General features: G+C 52.4%; 6 protein-coding genes across 6 annotated transcripts; 2 read left to right on the top strand and 4 right to left on the bottom strand.

Annotated features, from left to right (window-relative positions):
• Positions 1-4,017: 4,017 nt before the first annotated feature.
• On the bottom strand, positions 4,018-5,250 carry J4E88_001695 (uncharacterized protein; the record flags this gene model as incomplete). The annotated part of the gene is made up of 1 exon (XM_049395364.1): positions 4,018-5,250. The coding sequence occupies one exon, from the start codon at positions 5,248-5,250 to the stop codon at positions 4,018-4,020; it is 1,233 nt and encodes a 410-aa protein (XP_049259228.1).
• A 1,111-nt stretch (positions 5,251-6,361) lies between these two features.
• J4E88_001694 (uncharacterized protein) lies at positions 6,362-7,723 on the top strand (the record flags this gene model as incomplete). The annotated part of the gene is made up of 1 exon (XM_049395363.1): positions 6,362-7,723. The coding sequence occupies one exon, from the start codon at positions 6,362-6,364 to the stop codon at positions 7,721-7,723; it is 1,362 nt and encodes a 453-aa protein (XP_049259227.1).
• A 75-nt stretch (positions 7,724-7,798) lies between these two features.
• On the bottom strand, positions 7,799-10,253 carry J4E88_001693 (uncharacterized protein; the record flags this gene model as incomplete). Its single annotated transcript, XM_049395362.1, has 2 exons — positions 7,799-9,940; positions 9,999-10,253. The coding sequence occupies 2 exons, from the start codon at positions 10,251-10,253 to the stop codon at positions 7,799-7,801; spliced, it is 2,397 nt and encodes a 798-aa protein (XP_049259226.1).
• Positions 10,254-10,578: 325 nt separating this feature from the next.
• Positions 10,579-11,425, top strand: J4E88_001692 (uncharacterized protein; the record flags this gene model as incomplete). The annotated part of the gene is made up of 2 exons (XM_049395361.1): positions 10,579-10,681; positions 10,773-11,425. 2 exons carry the CDS (start codon positions 10,579-10,581, stop codon positions 11,423-11,425), a joined length of 756 nt encoding a protein of 251 aa, XP_049259225.1.
• Positions 11,426-11,802: 377 nt separating this feature from the next.
• Positions 11,803-13,673, bottom strand: J4E88_001691 (uncharacterized protein; the record flags this gene model as incomplete). Its single annotated transcript, XM_049395360.1, has 2 exons — positions 11,803-11,850; positions 11,904-13,673. The coding sequence occupies 2 exons, from the start codon at positions 13,671-13,673 to the stop codon at positions 11,803-11,805; spliced, it is 1,818 nt and encodes a 605-aa protein (XP_049259224.1).
• A 753-nt stretch (positions 13,674-14,426) lies between these two features.
• On the bottom strand, positions 14,427-19,813 carry J4E88_001690 (uncharacterized protein; the record flags this gene model as incomplete). Its single annotated transcript, XM_049395359.1, has 8 exons — positions 14,427-14,688; positions 14,739-15,412; positions 15,459-15,833; positions 15,887-17,923; positions 17,977-18,097; positions 18,151-18,191; positions 18,610-19,457; positions 19,519-19,813. 8 exons carry the CDS (start codon positions 19,811-19,813, stop codon positions 14,427-14,429), a joined length of 4,653 nt encoding a protein of 1,550 aa, XP_049259223.1.
• Positions 19,814-21,087: the final 1,274 nt, after the last annotated feature.

The following is a 21,087-nucleotide window of genomic DNA, read 5'->3' as shown; positions in this document are numbered from 1 at the left end:
ATTCCCGCGATGATTTGTTCGGAACTTCACACCTCAACGTACAAAACATGAAACCGGCTTCTACTATGTCTGCGAGCTGTGGTCCTGGTTCCTACAAAAGATTTTGGGCAATGAAGATCAAAACAGACCCTGCCATGGTCAAGTGGGAGCGTACAAAAGAACATAATGTACTATCCTGCCTCTCTCGTTCTCTATCCACTTTTTGCGCATGCGACTATAAAAAAACCACGAGTGCAATTACATGTTGCGACTCGGAGCGACCCTTCCCGAAACAAAAGAACGGCTAATCGATTACATGTGTTCTGCTCCTCGCGCGCTCCTTTCCCAAGACACTACCTACGTCTGCAATGTGCTGCTCTGTCTTCCGCTTCTTCAGTCTTTACCACCGAGTACACGATTTCTCTAAAACCGACCACGAGCTTTTTGATGTCGGTGTGTGCTTCCGCCGGGCTTAATGCATCGTTTGGGCTTAGTATGCCTTGGCTTGAGGGTGTATAAAAATTCTCTACTGGACTCTGGAATACTCTTCTATATTCCACACTTCCCAGAGAGTGAATCAAAGCAATCGTTGCCAGCGGAATGTCCTGCTGCGGTGTGTTCTGCGTTTTCCAAAATGGCCCGCAACCTATCAAATTTGCACTGTCCCTCCTCTTCGCTTCAAAAATTCGAATTCGCTACCAACATGTTCTGCGCGTTCGAGATCAGTCTACTAGGCGAAGGATATATAAACTACAGCTCGTTTCCACTATGCTTCGCGCATCAGATCACTACTGTGTCATATCGCGAATTCGAAAACTGTAAACGACCTCAGCAATGGCTGCCTCCTCCTCTTTTTCCAAAATTGCACTCAACCCAAATATGTGCCTTTGCCTGGGCTTGTGGAGGTTTCAAATTATTGGGAGTGCTGCATACATCCTGCATATGTTCCTTCCAAAACAAAAAGGTTCACGTCACTTTGACATGGAGAGGCAGTAAGCTGTGGTGTGTGTTATTCAAAACCTGGCTGGAGCGACGTATGACTGAGACGTCTGTGCGTCAGGTCACATATAAAGCAGCTCATCCTTCCTGAACATTAAGCACACTCATAAGATGTGCGCTCTTTGCGAACTTTCTAAAATCATATTCACACAAGACTATGTGTCGACTCTTCTTTCCAACAAAACAATATGCCAACCGAGTTATGGGGTGGCTCTCTTCCGCACATCATTCCAATATACTTTTTCATCCAGTCGGCGCTTCCGAAAACGATAGCAGTCAATAAGCATGTCTCTTTCGCTCAAATGGATCTGGTCTGCGGAACTCGCGTCCCAGTACTCAAATAGCTCTACACTCATGTTTGCTGTGTATCCTGGCGTCTTAGAAGCTGCCCAGGGCATGAATCTGTTCATTAAAAACACATCATGGGTGTTCTCTTCCACTTCCGCTACATCTCCTTGACGTTTAACGCACTCAGTAGAAGTGATATTCTGCTCGTTACAGAACGGCGTACGCATATACCTGACGTCTCTGTTCAATCATACCGCTTCTTCCAAATTGACATTAACATCAACGCCATGTTTTTCGAGCAGCAGTAGCATAGACTCCAACCCATCCTTTTTCGCTCGCCGCACACACTCCTCTGCTGTTCCAGGAGAATGCAGATCCGCGCCTCGTTCAAGAAGGAACTCAAACAGTGCTGTGTGTTCTGCGGCGATTGCTCCAGCGAGAGGGCTGTCCTTGCCGATACTTTCGTTGACGTCTACGCCGGCGTCAACAAGTAGCCGCACTACGTCCAGATAAGGCCCTCTTTCTACATTCGCTAAGAGCTTAGTGGGCACTACTTTGCGGCTTTCATTTATTCCCACTTCGACAACCGCATCACTGATGTTGACCCCACGATCTAAAAGCATTTCCAAGGCCTTTTTCTGGCCATAGCGAGCAGCGCTTGTAAGAGCTTGATTCGGGTCTGCCCCATCGTCTAGTAGAAGCTCGACGATAGGTACGTAGCCTCGATCGATGGCGTGCTTGACTGCCTCATTACGCCAATTACATGAGATCTCATAGTCCGATATGAATGACATGAAAACTGAGTACCGGTTCCGATCTTCATTGGTATGTTTGGCGACTCGGATTAGATGCGAAACCATATCCATCCTGCCAAGTGCCGCGCAATGACGGATCCTTCCGTAAAGCTGTTTTCTGCCGGTCGGATACAGGCCATGAGCGATGCGCAAAGCTTCAATGAAGTCCCATATCTGAGGATCTCGAACGCTCGCGCGGATGTAGTACAGGGGGCCCTTGCCCGATGTTGTGGAGCTTTCGAAATGCCACGGCCAGTCCTCGCTTCGGAAGTCGTATAGGAATCGAACAATGTCTACCCGACATCCTTTCGCTGCAGACTCAAAAAGTTGGAATCTTAACCCTGGGCCGAGATCAGATGCTTCGCTCGTCATGAGATACTCTAGAAGTTCCTCGTTGCCAAACTTTGCGGCGAGCCAAACATAATCTCCAAATACACAGCTGTTATCAGGGCTTTTAGGATTTGATAACATGGCGTCTCGTAGTTTTGAGGACTGCCGAATGTACGATAGCGTATTGGTGCAAAGCGCGGCACCAAAAAGCTGTTTTTCGGTTTCGACGGAGTCCCATTTGAGTAGGCGACGGAAGCCATCCCTCAAACGCTCCTTAGTCGATCTGCTTGCCCATGCCTCCACTGGGAAAAGAGTGTGAACCACGTTTGCGATGATACTATCATCGACCTTATGGCCGTGACTGAGAGCCGCTATTTGAACGGCTATGTTTCGGACGTCATTTAGGAACCGATTGCCATTCGGAGGCTCATGCATGACACGATACTCCAGATAGGACTGATAGAAGTATATCACCTCCCACGAATAGCAACGGCGGAACATGATCCCATCGAGTAGCCGGAAGGTACGAAGTGCGCGCATCACCTCTTGCGCGAAGTAATCTAGCGGTCGTTAGCTTTGAAGCTTAACACATGATAGTGCTCCATACGGTTTGTGAGTCTCAGACGCAGACCTCTTTTCGTTCCCCGAGCAAGGATGGCATAGTGTAAGATTGTCTCGAAGAGCTCCCTAGGCAGATCAAGGAGCTTCATCGCGCTCTAACAGCTGTTTCTCCTCTGGTAAGTTTGCAGAGGATGGCCGTGTGATGAGAATGCGGTCACTATGGAAGCAAGTTACTGTGTCCAGCTTGGTTGGCGTCCCTCGTCTTAAGGGAGAGGCGTGGCGTGGCGCTCTGCGGTATTCGCCATTGCGGCACGGAACGTTGAATGGGATTGCGGCACAGACGTGGCCAACGGTTGTAAACCTCACATAACTTAGGCGCCAATAGCAGTCGTGGTACGCGAAAGTGATTATGAATCGGCACTGTGTGTGAAACTCTCTTCGCAGAAGGGGCTATGTAGCTTGAGAGAGCGCTAGCCCCTCGATCACGTCGATCGGGCTAGCTCAGGGTCACAACATCTGGAAGCTAGTCTCCAGGGCTTGTACACCTCCCGTCAGACCGCACGCGGGCAGCTGCGGCTTCGCGGCCTGACTTTTTCAACGACTACCCCGCGTGACAGCTTGCGACATCGTATAAACCGCGCATGCGATTATGACTTATACCATCCCTAGGCACGCCAGTCCCCGGAGCCCATTTGATGGTCTTTCGTTGTGGCTTCACGCCGGCAACACATGTGGGTGTGTCATCTCGACCACTTCCACAACATGTGTTAACATTCCGACTATACGACAATGCAATCAGTCACAACTGACGAGGCGCGGTTCAATAAGATGATGGAAACGTACGCGCTGTAAGCCAGGCTTCGTACCTTTCGATACGCGAACATGTTTCTAGTCCACATTTCGGAAAAGAGAAATGAGTGAATTAACGAGAAAACAGAAGAAGTGAGCGACCGTGACAGACCCAACATATGAAATATCCATCGCCCTTCGATCTACCCCGTCCCCTGCCCAACACCCTCATCTACGTTGCCCAACGCAACCCTCCGTTAATCAGCGTCAGTGCTTCCTATGGAGAACTTGGAATGTATACATCCTGAACAGTCTCCCATGGCTCGCCAGGCCTCTGTAGAGGATCCAGCTCATTTGCTGGGAAGCCAATGGGATCGTCCCCCCGCCTCCAGATTATTGTTTCTTCGCCAAGGTGGAAAGCATCGGCCTCTTCTATGTAGAGTGTCGAAGTGTCTTCCTTCACGGGCATGACTGTGATACTGTCGACACGAGCGTTACGGGTAAGTTCCGGAACCTCGAACGTCCACCAATTCGAACCCTTATCGGAATACGGCTGATTCACACCGCGGCCGCTGGGAAGTACCACGTAGATCCTTCCTTCTACTGCTTGAGCATAAGCTTTGGAATTAACGGCCCAGTAGTAGTTCTCTCTGGCTGGGTCAATTCCAGGGCGAGCCTGGTACGCTTGGTACTCATTCGCGTTCGCCCCACCCCCTCTGATTGATAGTACGCTATCCATGGAAGGCATCTGACCATGTCCGAGTTGAAGTCTGTCTTCCAGGTTCTGCTTATAGGTGTAGTCCTTCTTTTGTCGATCGAATCCAGAGTAGAAGAACCATGGTTGACCGGTCAGTCCGTCCTGAGTGATAGTTTGTCGGAATTGATTCGTACGGGCTGCGACATTGATGACTGGAACAGATGCAGCGGCGGGATTGAAAGGGTTATTCGCCGATGTTGCTGGCTGGTTTTGATTGTTCCTTGCTGATGGCGGATACTGAACGGCGTTTGGCTGACCGGGATTGTTAGCCGCGGGTACGTTCGGGGCTGGATTGGGATTTGGAGCCGGGTTGGGGTTCGGGTCGGGAGCTGCTGGTTGCAAACTAGAGCCTGGACCGCCCGTATCATCCCCGTTGTTGTCGAACCCTCCTTCGGTTTCCTGCGAATCGGAAAAGCCACCAGAGGTCTCTTGCTGCTCACTGAACCCCCCAGACTCACCCTGCTGATCGCCGGCGTCAGAGGGAGTGTTCTGCTGATCTGGGTTTACATGAGGTGCGTTGGGACTGTTGTCGTTGGGTTTAGTTGGGCGTCCTCCGCCACTGGCTCTGCGGTCGAGTGCGGGCGGGAGAGCATCAGTACGGGCAAGACGAGGCCAATTCGTGTTGTTGAATGGGTGGCTACAATCGACTTCGTTCTGGCATGGAGCGATCGGTATGATTGGTTTGCCGCTACTTTGGAGGATGTATGCGGACAACAATCCAAGAGCAATTGACTTTGGCACCGAGTGACGCATGTTGATGGTGTTGTCGAGTGGCTATGGTGCTTTGTTACAAAGACGTAATGTGTAGAATGGTGTCAATAGAAGAGCTTGAGCAAAGATTTGGCTTGAAGTCTGTTGTGCTGGATGTCGGGTCAAGAGTCGTGGCTCTTATATCTTCCTCCGTCGTTTCTCTGCGTGTCTCGTCCCGCCGAACTTTCCTAATGGGTCACATTCGAATCAGACAACAGGTTTGCACATCTAGCCTCATGCCAGATTTCACATCTCAATGGTACGTCATAAGCCCTCGTTATCAAAGGCCGTTTTTGGGTTCTTTGTCCATCTGCTGCGGACGGCCCGTGGCGAAGTTCGGCAGTGTCACTATGTGGAACACGATCGGCGTGTTGAATATCACGTATGCTCTTCAAAGAGGTGGGAATATCTCTAGATGAAACTTGACAGTAGATTGAATCACCTCCGGGTCTTGTGGGGGCGGCCCTGTGAGTGACGATGGTCGCCACGCCGCAAGTCCAGACGCCGCACGTTGAGGCGGCGTAGAGCCAATATCACACGAACGTGATGACATATTGCGCCATGTTTAATTACTCCATGTCACAGAAGCGGGCCATAATCGTTTTCATCGCATCGCATTGAGGATGGGGCTGCGGCGTAGAAAGGAGATCGAGTGCTCAGTGTCGCGACTCGGGGCCGATGTAATTGCCGGCACCACACCTGCAGTGAGATGACGCAGAAACAAGGACACACAAGGAGTAATTGAGAGTACAGTGATGAAATACTACATCTCAAGCTCACGAAAGTCGAACGAGCATGACGCGTGCAGTGTAGGTGAGACCATCATTATGGGAATGGGGTCCAGAAGGTCTTGCATCAGGACACGAGAGGCCAAAGGGACACGTGGCGACCTCTTTTGTGAATGACGCATCTTATATGCCCTGTTACAATCAGATATAAGATGTGAGCAAAGCGACAATCGATGAGAGCATCAACATCAGTTATCGCTACAACCTTCAACTACTATCAAATATCCCAAAAGCCCTCAAGCAGTCTTATCCTAGTAACTACATCTTGAAATATCGAATTCCCTCCCATTTCAAGTTCATACTTGTACAACTTATCACCTCTCGCCATGTCAGTTATCTTCCCCGAGCTCGGTCTCAGTGCGGCCTTCACCATGATCAGTCTTGCTCCCATGGTCCCCGACTGGTTCAAAGACAACCCGAAGCCACAAACCAAGGTCAACATCCTGGTCGGCTTGCCACCACTGGACGCCGAGGGACAGAAGAAGAAGGACGAGATCTACGATAAGTTGAGCTACGGCGGATGCGCTCCGGAAGTGTCACTCTTCAACGCCAACGGAGACCGGGTTGGCTACAGCAAAAACAAGATGTGCAAGCAGGTCATTAGTCAGAACAATCCAATCGACATCTGGGCCGACTACATCAAGCCAGGCGAAACGGAGAACGCCGAGTACATCACAGTATCCGCATCTGGAACCGACGCTATCTGCATCTCAGCTGTAGCAGTCACATACCCCACTAGCAGCGACACCTACGCTTTCCTCCCCGGCGAGGTAGCTGCCATATGCAACGAGCACAACCCAGATTACAAGTACTCCTGGTCCCATTCCGCGACAGTAGTCCAGTTCAAGTCCAAATCCGCGCAGACACAAGACGGGCGACCGAAATGCATGTGGATCGACAAGGCCGACGACGACGGAGACTCAGCGACCAACTACGAAGGATTCCAAGTCCACCTTCCAGATTTCAAGCTCAACAACAGTACCTTCCATGGATGGCAAGAAGACCCCTCACAAATGTGCGACTCGCTGGCGCGATTTGGCGCATACGGCAGGCTCGACCCAATGCTCTGCCCAGAGATCTTCAGTCCAGCGCCACCTAAAGGTGCAAATCTTCCTTTGGATACCGTCTCGGCATGTATCCCAGCTGCAAAAGATAGCACGACAGACCCTCACATCTGCGCGGACGACCGTTTCACGTACCAGGAACGATACGATCTCATCCAAATGTACGGCCAGACGTGTCTTGACGGCGATTGGTGGTATCATAAATGCGAAGAACGAACTGGATGCCTGCCTGGGCCGTCACGGCGTCGTTCGCTTCTAAGATCGCGATCTTCTTCATCCTACTGGCCATTTCCCCATACTCCCAAATCGAAGTATCGGCGCACTTCACCCGAGCATCCGCTTCAGAGGCAGTTCGATGGAGTACTAGTCAAGAGTCATGATGTCACGCAAAGTGCAGTGGAGATCTGCCAAAGCACCGGTAGTGTTGGACCTGACTTCTATTCCGAGCCTGAGCAGATGTTCTGTGATATGAAGACGCGTGAATTGTATCCAGCATGTAACGGTACTGTTCAGATGACTTGTTTCGATCCAACTCAAAACGAGACGAGGATTGAGACTGGTGACGGAGAAGTGGATAAGCGTGGCGAGCGGAGAACGTATGTGGAGGTGAAGGATTGGTCGTGAGCGGGACAAGATAATGAATGGTCGCACAGGGCTGGCCCAAATATTGATGTCATTTACAATTGTACTTCCTCGTGTCTAATACCTCATACTCCTCACCCCCTTCTTGTGACTGGGGCTATCCATCCAACTCTCCTTGAACCTATCCTCTCCGTCATCGTCCTGATCTACATCTCCCAGATCAATACCAGTAACACCATCCACATCTTCACCGTCACTTCCAAACTCTTCTTGACCACCCACGCCGCCCTCAGGACTCCAAACCGGACTTGTGGCAATCTTCGGTCTTGATTTGAACACCCTATCGTAATCCACTTCGTCACTGAACAATTGCTCGGTAGGTGTACGCTCGATACTGTCGAGCTTCGCCTGCTCTAGGAGTTCGAAGGATTTGCGGGTCCGGGGTGTATCAAATTGGTTGACGGGGAAGAGTGATGATCGGCTAGATTTACGCTGTTCCTTCTTTGCTGTGGTAGATGGGCGGGGGTTGGATTGCATGGCTTCCATAGTGAGCCGGGTTCGTTCGGCCAGTGTTGCGCGTCGGTCGCCGTCTTCATCTCCAGTGATGGAAGGGATCGGTGGTGGTCCCATAGACGGCAGCGGTAGATCGGGTGACTCTGGAACAGGTTCGAAAGAGTTTGTCCGTGCCATTGTCATGCGTGTGCGTTCAATGAGTGAAAGGGACATCCGTGGTTGGGGCTTCTTGACCGGAGATGGGGTCGCATTACCGATGGAGTTGATGATCTGGTCGGCAAGTGCTTCTTCAGCATCGAGTTCTGGGGGATCGAAAGCTGGGATTGGCGGTTCAGAGGGGTATTCTGGTGATGGCTCAAGCAGCTTTTCAGGGGAGAGATCCGTTTTTTGCTCTGAGTAATTAGTAAGTGTTTTGGCAGCTTCGGACGGTGAGTTGTCGACGACTGGCTCGGAAACAGCAGGCCTAGTCTCCGGTACTGGTGTGCGCTCGTTATCAGTCTCCGTCGGCGATGCGTCATGCTGGGTTGTAGCCCTACTCAACGCAGATGATTGACCAATTAGTGTGGCATCTGAGTCGACTGGTGTGGCAGTTGTCGGAACGTGCCGAGATGGTCTGGGTAGGACCGGGACATGTTCTAACGAGTTTGGTCTTGATGGTGACTGTAATTTGACAGGCTTAGCTGGAATCACTGGTGCTTTGCGTATCGTCTCCGTCTGAGTAGATTTCCTTGTGAGAAGTGGTGGGCGAGCAGTCTTTGCCGTCGAGGTACTTCTATGATGTATAATTGTAGATGCAGTACTAGCCCTGACTTTGGCGGCTCGCGCCAGCTCACTGTCCATATCAGACAGGATGTCTCGAAACTCTGTTCGCATAGTCGGCCGCTTTACGCTCGCAGATTCTGCTGTGTGCTTCGCCGACGGCAATTGATGCTGCGAGTGATCATCGAAGTGGAATTCCTTTACTGGCGCCGTAGTCTGTCCGCTTCCTGATGTTTCCTTCCCTGATTCGTCGTTCTGTAGCTCAGCATGGAAAGCCTTCCACTTTTGTAACCTCTCCTGCTGCTCTTGCACTCTTGCTTGCAGATTCTCCAGTAATCCAGTTTCAGGCGCGACGTCTTCTAGTTTTCTGCCTTTTTCCACCATATGCAAGACTTTGTCGAAACGGCTGTCTAGGAACGCATCGTCCGCCTGTACGTTCTCGCCGCGTAGCATTACATCGAGCCACTGTTGGTTGCCAACCCAGTTGTCTTTGAGCTGTTTCTTGATGGCATTGGCTTCTTTCTGTGGTATCGCTGGCTTTTGCGCTCGAGGGGTATCTTTGCATTTGCGTATGCGACCCCGGATATCTGCTGCCTTTTTGTCCAGAAGACCATGGAATTCCATGTACTTCAGCCTCTTCTCTTCTTTCTGTCTCAGCAGGTTGACGAGCGCTGCCTTGTGTGCGATAGCTAGGGGCAGTAATGACCGTTGCTGTTCAACTGAGAGTGTTGACGCTGTCGCCAGTTTTCTTGCGACAACGGCATCTCTGTCACCTCCGTCTTGCGCTGCAAGAACCTTTTTGAGTACGACATTCGAAAATATAGCCAATATCTCGTAGAACTTCTCGCCCTTGCACTCGTCAAGCATTGTTTTCCTAAGAACTGACTCTCTTCCCAAAACGCCATTCTTCTTCAACTCGTTCAGACATCGGTATAGCGCAGCGCGGAGGTTTAACGATTGGAGTGGTTCGAGTGGCGGGAAGAAGGGCTGGAGTTTCTGTAGCTGAGTCAGACATAGATCAGCGTGAGGTTTCATCCCGGCATACCTGTGCTGTCTCATTGGGATCCCATATTTCGAAGAGTCGAAATAGTGCCCATTCGGCCCCGCCAATTCTCTGTCGCTGGTCTGCATTCTTGGCCGAGAAAGTTTGTATCGTGATTTCAGGCCAATCCGGTCGCAAATCCAAATCCAACAATCGCAAATTGGTTACGAAAAGGCGGATATCGGGCGCTGCTATTGGGTTCACTGCTTGAGGTTTGGGAATTGTCTTGACCGACGCGGTGCGCGCATGGCCGCTCATGGTAGTCGCGGTGGCCGTAGAGGCGGTTGAGGGCGGTCGAGACATGTTCGCGACCGCAGAGCATACATTCGCGCGGCAACCCTGGTCAGAGTCCCCGAGACTTCAGGTGCATGCGTGGTGTTGCGGTGTGACGGGACCCTTGCGTTGTTTGCCAAGGCGGGTGTTATCGATAGGTCCGTTCGCGCCTTCTGTTCCCTGTCTGACTTTCGTCACTTGTCCCGCCATTCTTCACTCACCAAACAGTCACCGTTTATAAGACAATCACGCACCCCTCTGGGTCTCTATAAACCTCCGGCCCCGAATCCATTCGAGACACCAAGCAATCATGACAGTCGACGAAGCAACCCAGGTCAACGGCGTGCCCGACCCTGACGCCGGTGTACTTGACGCGAAGAAAGCAGAACAGAAGAAGTGGACAGTTGAGAGTGGTATGTCATGAACAAGCAATAGCTCGTCCGTATGCGACACCTCTCTTACCCCTCATATTTTTCATCAACATAGCGCTAACCTACCCCAAAGTCCTTTCAGAGAACGCACTTAAGTACGCCGAAAACACCGACTCACCGCTCCCCTTCTTCCACCTCCTCGAGCGCCTAAAGACGACCAAGCGTGCGGGATGGCAGCGTTTCGAAATCGGCGATGGCGAGTCTATATCTGACCACATGTACCGCATGAGCATCCTCACCATGATGGCCCCGGCATCGATAAGCTCTAAGCTCGATATCGCGCGATGCTGTCGCATGGCTGTGGTCCACGACATGGCTGAGGCGCTTGTCGGCGACATTACACCTGTAGACGGAATCTCCAAGGAGGAGAAGAGCAGGAGAGAGACCGAGACCATGGACTACATCTGCACAAACCTGCTGGGCAAGTTCAACGGTGGACTCAACGGCCAGGACATTAGGGCGTTATGGCAGGAATACGAGGACAGCGAGACGGCTGAGTCGCACTTTGTGCACGACATCGACAAGATTGAGCTTCTCGTTCAGATGGTCGAATACGAGCGCACGTACAAGTGCGAGAATGACCTTGGGGAATTCCAGTGGGTCGCAGATGTTATCAAGAGCGAGGAAGTCAAGGCATGGGCGCAGCAGATCATCCGTGAGAGGCAGCAGTTGTGGAGCGATGCCGGCAAGATAGCGAAGCCTGCTAGTGCGTACAAGAAGTCTTGAGGGACAACGGCGCATGGTGCCGAGCGCACTCGCATTACGATAGACGGGCTCTTTCGCTGGCGCATTTCATGAGGTACGACGGTTTAGTAGACGGTAATTGCATGTCTAGAATTCATCTTCTCGTATGTAAACATCATCTGTCTCAAAAGGCCTTCCAACTTGACATCAACAGCAACTCTAGCACTTAAGAATTAGACAAGCTGATCAATCTCCTCTTCTTCACCTCCCTACTCGGCGTCCCCGCGAGCCTAGGCATACCCCCTACCACTCCGTTATCCCCAAAACCATAGTCATGCTGGCTATATCCACTACTCCCACTCGCGCTATTCCAAACCCCCTTCGCCCCCAACCCCCCATACTCCCCCTTCCTAATCTCATTACCAGATCTGCGTCCATGCCAGTAACACAAGTCCGCGCTGGGCCCCCTATACTTCGGATGCAGAGGGCACAGCGGACTATTAGGAAGGTGTTCAGGGACGAGCCATTCAAACTTGCGTCGCTCTTCTTCTTCCTGGCGGGCGAGCGCTGCGAGAGTGCGTTCGTCGGGGGTGTCGGGGTAGTGCGATTGGTGAATGCGGGACCAGACATCGTGGCCCAGCATGGGGGATGTGGCGGCTAGAGAGGGACTGGCTGGTGGTTTTACGCCGAGGTAACCTGCTGCGTTGCCGATTTCGTTGCTTGTGCTTGCCGTGAGGGTGCTGCTCGGGCCAAAGTCAACGGGTGGGTTGATGAAGTCGCTGCGGGGGCCGGAGGGACCTTCGTCTTCTGCTTCGTCTGAGGGATTGTCGATGTCGTTTGCTAGGCTCATGAGTAGGGCATCGGAATCCCAGTAGCCGCCTGGACTGGACTTGGGCTTGTTGCGTGTGTTGATTGCGTCGCCGCCGTGGACGTCGAAGAAGAAGTCTGCTAGCTTGCCTTTGACTTCGCCGTTTGAGTCGAACATGGGTGGGGTTGGTACACGTTGAAGCCCTGGAGGGATGAAGGCCGGCGGTGCATGCATTTGCGCGAGAGACTTAACTGGAGGTACTTGTTTGCCCCGAGCAGGGAAGAAGGAAAATGGAGTTTGTTGTTTGGTAGCCTCTGTGCCGTTTTGGTCGGAGATGCGGTTTGAGCGTCGGAAGGGATTGAAAGAGAAGCGACGAGTGAGAGACTGCGCTGGTCCAGGAGAGGGAGGTGCATCGTCACTCGACTTGTTCATCCATAACCAGCGGCGCGAACGTGTCGCCTTGGACTCGCTCGCTATCTGCTGCAACTCTGCCTTTGTTCGGGCTTGCTGTTCTCTGCATATCTTCTCTTCTGCTGGGGTCCAACTCCCATCTGGTGTCTTGGCCACCGTCGAATCGCTGGCACTCGTACCACTCTTCTCACTCCTGCCACTTCTCGTTCTCTTCGATCGCGGACGATCAATGTAACACCGATCTCGTACTTTCGGTGGCGGTCGTTCGAACTTCGGGGATTGCGATGAGAAGATCGCATCGGTATCGGGCAGGAGCCCTATGCCACCTTTGTTGTCATTCCTCAGCACTGAGGCGCTGTCCCGAATGTAGTCTTCTTCGAGGATTGGTGTGGCTTTGGCCATTGGCATTGGCTCCCATTTCGGCTGCTCTTTGCGGATCCACGGTGTTTTCGGACTTCGCGCGCGTGGAGCACCGAGGTTAGCCATGATATCGACGGGTGAGCGGCCGCGAGCAGGTAAGTCTGGAATGACGGTTGGCATGGAAAGATCGAGATTGACCTTTCTGCGGTCCCGCAGTCCGCCTTTTCCCGTTGGGGACTGTGGGCACGATGGGGTTTTTGTATTTTTTGTTGGCGTTGTTGGCTCTTCGATAACAACAGATGGCTTTGATGCTTGCTCGTAGGACTCCTTTGCTTTGACAACAGGAAGTGGAGCGAATGATAGCATGCGGTCCTTCTTGTGTAACTTGAGTGGACCTCCTTCCTGGGGATCTCGTCGGTCTTGGTCATCTTTGCTTTCGGGCAGGTGAAGCATCCTGAATTCTGGTACGTGCCGTACGATGCCCTTGGCAAAAGCTGCTATAGATGACCTTCTGTGATCGCGGACGTAAGAATCATTGGTTTCTGTGGAAAAGGAACCCGTTCGAGCTGTAGTTTCAGAATTGCGCGACTCCATACTGTCGATATGCTGCAGCTTGCTGTTTTGGATGTGGTCCGCATCGTCGATGGTCGTCCTTCGAATTATCTCTTCCAGCGGTGGAGGTGTTTTCGGACGTTCCTGCTCCATCGCCATTGGGTTGCGACTGTGCCTGCTCTCATTTCCAAGGCTTGCTCGATGGTCCCAGCTAAACCCCTCACGTCTGTCGACGTGCCGTCTTGGGGTAATTCCTTCGTCATTTTCTGACGACTCGGTGCTAACAATCTGGTCGGCATGTTCCTGGAGTGAGGTGTAGTGTCTGGTGAGAGAGGTTGGTGAGCTCGGGCCCAGGAAGCTACCGAGATCGTGTGCAGAGGGTGCGATCAGCCCTGGTATGCCCGAAGGTGTGATAGAGGCATACGCGGCGGTATCGGTTGCGTGGGCCCTGGTCAGTGGTGCCGACAGCATGAGCGGACCGGCGATGAAAGCCGCTGTTATGTATTTGAAGCGTATGCGCCCAGTCGATCACGCATCTAGCGGACGGTATGTCAATTATCAACCCGTTCGTGAAGTCAATAGGTGTATCGTAGGTGGGTGCGCAGAAAGAATAGGTAGTGCGCAACTGTAGGAAGCATGGTGTTGCTCTGAACTGGGATGTAGAGGCAGCGTGTATCTTTGGTTTCCGCATCAGGAAGGAGACATGGACGACAAGACATCTTAACGAGGAAGTGGCCGTTTGGGCCGCGGATGTGCATACCAACTTCCCAACCGGGACATTAGTGTCATAACAAGACTCCACCAACGCCATTCTATGCAAAACTACGCGGATATCTTTCCACTCCGCAAACCAAGTCATGCAAACCGGGTATCCCAACCATGTCTCATAACACATTACGCAAACACCAATACCTATCCAGATGATCCCGACGAGGCTTGCACCACACTAGTGCCGTCGACAAACCGTGTGCGGAAGATGCGATTTGCGTTTTGGAACATGCCGTCCTTCAAACTGACGACGATAAATTGCGATCCCTTGAAGCGGGTTTTGAACAAACGACCGATGTTTTGTGTATGCGACAGGTCCAGCGCGGCATCGACTTCGTCCAGAATGTACATGGGTGCGGGTTTGAACTGGAGGAGGGCCATGATGAGGGATAAGGCGATAAGTGATCTAGAAAATGTTAGCGCATGTGATCCGGGCGAGTACGGGTGAGTGCATACCTTTGACCACCACTCAGCTCTGTCAGTGACTGCTTCCACACCTTGCCCAGCATGACTTTGACTTCCAGACCATCAGAAATCGTCTTGCCCTCAGGAGGATCCAATTTCGCGAAACTTCCTGGCAGCAGCTCGTTGAAAATTTGACCAAAATCGCGATTGACAATTGTCCAGGTCTTGTGCAGCGCCTCTTTCTTGTACTCATCGAGCTTGACGATGGTCTCTTCGATTTTCGATTTGTCTCGGATGACTGTCGACATGTTCCGCTTGAGGCTGGCCTCTTTCTTCTCAACGTTGTCGATCATAGCCATCACCTTGGGGTTGATCTTGTTCTTCTTCTGCTGGAAGTGCTCTTCCAAGGACTTTCGCCTGGTTTTCGCGTCGGCCATGTTCACGCCTTTGAAGTCATAGACAGTGCCGGCACGTCCAAAGAGCTCAGAATCGCTCGCGATGAACTCGTACTCCTTTTCGAGCGCCTTGACATGGCTAGCTGCGCCCTCCTGTTCTTTGTGGAATCTTTCGATCTCATGGCCGAGCTTCTGTTGTTCCAGACCGCCTTCAGTGATGGATGAGTTCTTCGACCTTATGGCATCTTCAAGTGAGCGGAGTTCTTCGTCGAAACCTGTGAGTTTCGCTTGCTCGTCTCTCAAGTGGGCTGCAGCCAGGTCATGGGCGTCCTAGCGAAGTTAGCATTGACATGTGACATTGGTCCAAAGAACTAACCTGTACACGAGATTGCTCAGCTAGCAACTCGTCGACTTCTGCTTGCTGCGACTGCAGATTGGTCTGAACCTCTTCGAGTTGCTCTTGTGCTGCCGCCAGGTCACTCCCGCATTGCTCGGACTCGACCATAGCTTCGCGCATCTCGGTCTGCAGGGGCTTGATCGAAGCGCTGTTCTTGTTCAAAGCTTTCTTGAGCTTGTCTAGCGATGACTGTAGTTCAGCAAGCTTGCTGTCCTTGTTATTGCTGAACTCGCTCATGTCGCGTTCGATACGTTTGACGTCCTTGTTGGCCTCGTCTTGGCGAGTCTTTGCCGCTTTTATGTCTTCCTTGAGCTGAGCAATGGTCTGCTTCATCTCTTCTACGGCTTGGATGATCTAATTCATAATTAGCAAAGCCCCAGGTTCGTATTCCAGGAGTCATCACTTACAGATGAGGAAGAGTTGCTACCAATCTGCTCCTCAGTGAGCTTGATCTCGTGCCTCTTGAGGTCGAGCTCCTGTTTTGATTTACGAGCAGCATCCAACTTCTTCTTCTCTTTGGCCATGGTGGCCTGTAGCGACTGAAGCTGGGCTTCTTGCGAACTCAGCTCTGTCGTAATCTCATTGAGCTTCTGGAGAGTAATGAGAACTCCGCTAGACTGAGGTGCGCTACCACCAGACAGAACACCAGCAGGATCGTATGTGTCGCCTTGCAGAGTGACACTCTTCATGCGAACTGCAGGATCGAAGGTCACGCGCTTAGCGGTCTCCGCGTCCTCACAGACGAGTGTGGACCCAAAGACGTACTCCATGGCCGCGTTGACCTCGTGCTCATATCCGATCAACGACAATGCCAGGTCGACTTTCCCTGGCGCGATCCTCTGAGCAGCCCCAATCTTCTCTGCCGACGCCTTGAAAGCTGCAATCTTGTTGAGTGGAATGATCGTCACTCGCTTCTTCAGCTTGCCGTTCTCGAGAAGTTGCTTGCCGGTAGCAGCTGAGTCGACGACAACGTTGTACAACCGACCACCAGCGCAGATTTCCAGAGCGGTACCTGCTCGGGTATGCTCCTTTTCTAGGGTGAAGAGCTGAGCGACCAGACCTTTCACTTTAGACCGATCGAAGTTCGGGGAGGGGTCGTTATAACTGAAGTCGATGTTCGCAACCTGTCGCCTCATGCCGTCTGCCTGTTGTCGGAGTTCGCGTATGCGCGCCTGAAGATGCGACTCTTGCTGATACATGTCGGCCTCCTGGCCTTCGTTGTAGCCAAGCTTCGCAAGATCCGCTTCTAGCTTCTGAGCTTGAGATTTCAACGCCTCGAGGTCTTTGAGGAGCCCGGAGTTCTGTTCTTTCGCCTTTTTCGCCTTCGGTTCGTCTTCCTTGATCTGCTTCTCAAGATGTGATATCCGAAGTTTACTCTGCTCTTGCTCGGTCGCGGCTGCGCTTGCGCGATTCCGGGCGTCTTGCAATTGGCCCTGGTAACCGCCTTCCTGGCCTTCTTTAGAAGCCACACCTGTCTGTAGGGTTTGAAGAAGCTCTTCCTTCTTCTCCACCTCCTCCGTCTGCTTCGCTAGCTCGGCGTGGGCTGTCTGGTACTTCTCTTGCAACTTCTCGTACGTCTGCTTCTTCTCCTGGAGTAGCTTCTCCAATTCTTTGACACTCTTCTCGACGCCCTCCTTCCGTTCTACCTCTTCGGCCATGCTCGTCGTTTTCAGGTCTAGCACTGTCGTCAGGCGGACGATCTCGTGCGAATGCGTCTTGACTTCCTCTTCCAGAGCCTGGAACTTTCCGCCCTTGCGCAGCTCCTTCTCTCGTGTTGCCTTTGTCTGTTTGATGTCCTCCTGGAGGTTCTCAATCTCCTTCTTCATGCGCACAGCAGACGCGTCGAGGTCTTTCGCCCTTTGCTTCTTGGCTTCGAGGTCTTCGGCAGACTGTTGTAATCGCTCGTTGTATCGTATGTAGTCGTAAGCGACGACTAGCTTCGTAAGGCGCTCGAGCTCGCTCTGTGTCTGTTGGAAGTCCAAGAAGGCACGCTTCTCCATTCGCAGTTTCTCGAGCTTCGGGTCGATTTCGTCTCGCAGTAGCTCCGTAATCTCCTGCACCTTCATTTCCTTCTTAGCCATGGTCTTGTATGCCTTGTCCCGCCTGTCCTCGAACATGCGTGTTCCAGCGGCTTCTTCCAGCATAGCCAAAATCTCTTTGGCCTTCATGTTCAGCACCTGCATGACCTTTCCTTGTGCAATCATGAAATTCGGATTGTTGATGTTCAGCTGTACAGACTGGAACAGGTTCTGTATGCTTTGTTGTTGCGCGCGGTGTCCATTGATGAGGTACTTGCTCGCTCCTCCGAGCACGATCTGCCTTGTCACTGAAATCTGTGCATGTTCCTCGAAGCCGACAGGGCTCTTCGATTTGTCGCGGTTATCGAACACGATGGTAACGCTCGCTTTGGTGACACCCGCTTGGCCGCGCTTGTAGATGAGATCCTGCAGTATCATCAGCGCTCTCGTATCGCGTACATCTTGCTGTCCACACTCACCTGCAAGTTCTGCGCCCGCACCACGCTCAAGTTGTTGATTCCGAGTACGAAACATATCGAATCGAGAATGTTCGACTTTCCGGATCCGTTTAGTCCCGTGATTGAGTTGAAGCTCTCGTCCCTGGTCGGCTGTCAGTCGTGTCGTTACGTGCGGGGAGCGTAAACAAGCCCTACCAGCCAGAGATGACGGTGCGAACAGCGTATGACTTGTAGCCCTATGCGCGTGTTAGGAAGCGACTACTGTAGAGCTCGGGGTCGCCTACATCGATTACGAGTTCTATAATCCTCATGGTGGCTGCATGTGCTGTCGTGCTGGAATGCGTCGCTGCTAATGTTTGTTGTTCCGTCTCACATGGGCAAGGGTCTCGGTACCGCCCACCAAATCGCGCTAGGTCTTCACGTGGCAGCGCGCCCACGCGTGCCCCGCCACCTTCCACCTACAGCCAGGTCAACGCGAGGGAACAATCATACGCACGAATCTCAATTGGCCGTAGACGTCATCGATTACTACTATGTGCTAAAGGAGTGTGAATATCTTCACCTGGTATCTCAAACGCTATCATCGCTCATCAACGCAGACTTAAAGTACAATCACCGAGCTTGCCCCAGGCAATGCTCTGGCTCGGCCTCTACGGGCTCACTAGCTTCTGTGCATGCGGTTTTTGAGCAGCTCTTCTTCCTCCCCAATCCTCTGGCAACGAACTCCTTGGATTCGAAGCTTCCCATTGCCTTCAATCCATATTCGCACTCGTCCTTTACGGGTGGAAGTGGGGCAGTCCGAGGGGCACCTCCCAGTTCCTGGATGGTGATCTCGTCATCTGGGTTATTGGATAGCCCGAAGTTGAAGTTCCCGAAGACCTTGGTGCTCGGTCGCATTGTGCCCGCGGTACGGTCTTCGTAGTAAGAGGTGTTCCGGCCGGTGCCATATTGCGGGAACAGGGTTCGGAAGAGGCACTTGGTCGCTGGCGCGCATGCTGTCATGATGTGGACAGCTGGTTCAGCGATGCTGATTCCGATACCAATATCCCATGTGCGATCCTTGTTGGTGGGAGCAAACCGGTAGTAGTATACGATGAATCTGCCGATCGAGACGCCTGTCGCGATCCATCCCAGGCTCATGACAATGACGACTAGGAGCTTTGTACGACGATGCATTTGGAGGCCCCATACCATGATAGAAGGGATTGGGATGATGATGAGGTCCATGAAGATGGACAAACCACACGATACGAGTACAAAGGTACGCGCATCGATACAAGTACCACCAGGTACAACATTTCCGTTGGCATCGATGCTATCCATGGCGGGTCTGGACCAAGCGTAGGCACAAGGCGTGCACTGCACGACATTGACTATAGTCGACCCGACGGAGTATATGATGTTCAGCCAGAAAGTAAGGTGTAACGGGTATCGTACGCGCCGCCGACTATCTTTCATGCGGAAGAGGAACATGATGATGGAAGCTCGAATCAATCCCATGACTAGAAGCAGACGCCACATGTCAGCACTTTCCGGAATTTCCTGCAGATCCGATATACGTACGTGGGTGGTACATCATCTGTACTGCGAAGTTCCATCGTATCGCAACGAGCTGTTCCGCCACGGACTTCTTGGGCAGATCATAGACATGATAGCCGGTGCCGCTCAGTACAATGTACATCCATGTTGCCAGAGTATCTAGTATGAGGAGGACAAAGGCTATCAAGATAAGGTGGTCGTCCCAGCAAAAGTTGCGTCCGAGGTACCGCGACCATACCCTGAGGAAGACTGTGAGAGAGGCGACGACTGTGAAAGTACCGATGATGGCCAGGACCTCGGGTTGTCGGCTTTCCACCATAGTCCTGCTGGTGTTTGTCGCCAGCGTCGTGCGACTGTGGAGCGCTCAGTCCGTTGGTGCGCAGTAGCCGTTGAAGCCCACAACGTGGAGTTCAATGTTGGCCTGTCCAGTGGATCGTGAACCGGATGAACCAGAGGGCTTATGAAGATCGTGGGTCCACGACGGATGATCGCACCGAGAAGCGAACGTGGAGTAACGACGCAAAGAGTGAGGATCTGAAGTGTGACGGATATTGTAGGTGTTATTGGCCCACCCAAGGAAAAGTCGAATGTACCCGCACTGGACGCCTTCGAGTTTTCCTCGCTATGTGACTAGTATATGTCGCGCGTCCACGCGGGAAGTCGCACGTACACTCCCTTGGTGTCAGGATTGGATGTTTGGTGGCCAAGACGGATGCTGTCACTGCACGGCGAGGTGAAAGGTTGCCTCGGACTAGCCGCTGCTCTAGACTCTTGTCGTCTCAAGGATAAAAACCTGCCAGGAACCAGAGGCGTCGTCCAAAGCGAGGCGGTCCATTATGCACACCACAGCCGCGGCAACAGTAGTCGACTCCCGCTCGTGTCTTCCCCTCTCGCTTGACCAGAATGAGGACTAGAGCGTCTCACGAAGTCCAAATCGGTTCCTCACGGTCCGAATTTGGGCTGACATGTCAAGGGCAGCCCTGGACACGGTCGCAATCTTCCGGCTGGAGGCCTGTCCGCCCAGTTGTTGGCTGGTCGATGGTCTGGACGCAACCATGGACAATTGAGCCACTGCCACTAGGAATTTCGATTGCGATTGCAAAGTGAGCGAATCGATGTTTTGAGCCACTTGCGATTAGGGGAAGTAAGTATGCCGATCTTCAGGATTATGGCGTTGTTGGCGTTGAAGGCTTGGAGGTCGGCGGCCATGTGGCTAACGGAGGCGATCCCCCCGGGACTAGTTTATTGTCCGACCCGTCTGACGCGGCTCCTGCCAGACGCGTAGTCATCCTCACTGCACTCAATTGCAATTGATGGCCGAGAAATAACTGACACCATTCCAAGCCGTTATCATGAACGCGTGTTTTAGAACTACTTGTGAGCTCCACTGCTGCAGGTCCGTTGTCAGGCAATCGCGGCAGCTTCGCGCTTGCGTGCGTACATGACTCTCAGACTTTGCACTACCGGCAGCTACGCCGGCACCAACAGGCAGACCCTGGGCGGCAAGCCTCACGACTCGAGTAACGATGTGCCTGAGACTAGTCCCAACGACATATTCGAGCGCACGTGGGCATAGTCGATATTCCAGGGACT

This window comes from Alternaria novae-zelandiae, assembly GCF_023758075.1.
Source record: "Alternaria novae-zelandiae strain BMP 2774 chromosome Unknown scaffold_2, whole genome shotgun sequence".
In the NCBI taxonomy this organism is placed as follows: domain Eukaryota; kingdom Fungi; phylum Ascomycota; class Dothideomycetes; order Pleosporales; family Pleosporaceae; genus Alternaria; species Alternaria novae-zelandiae.
The sequence above is the reverse complement of the archived record's forward strand: the minus strand, read 5'-3'. Positions and strand labels throughout refer to the sequence as shown.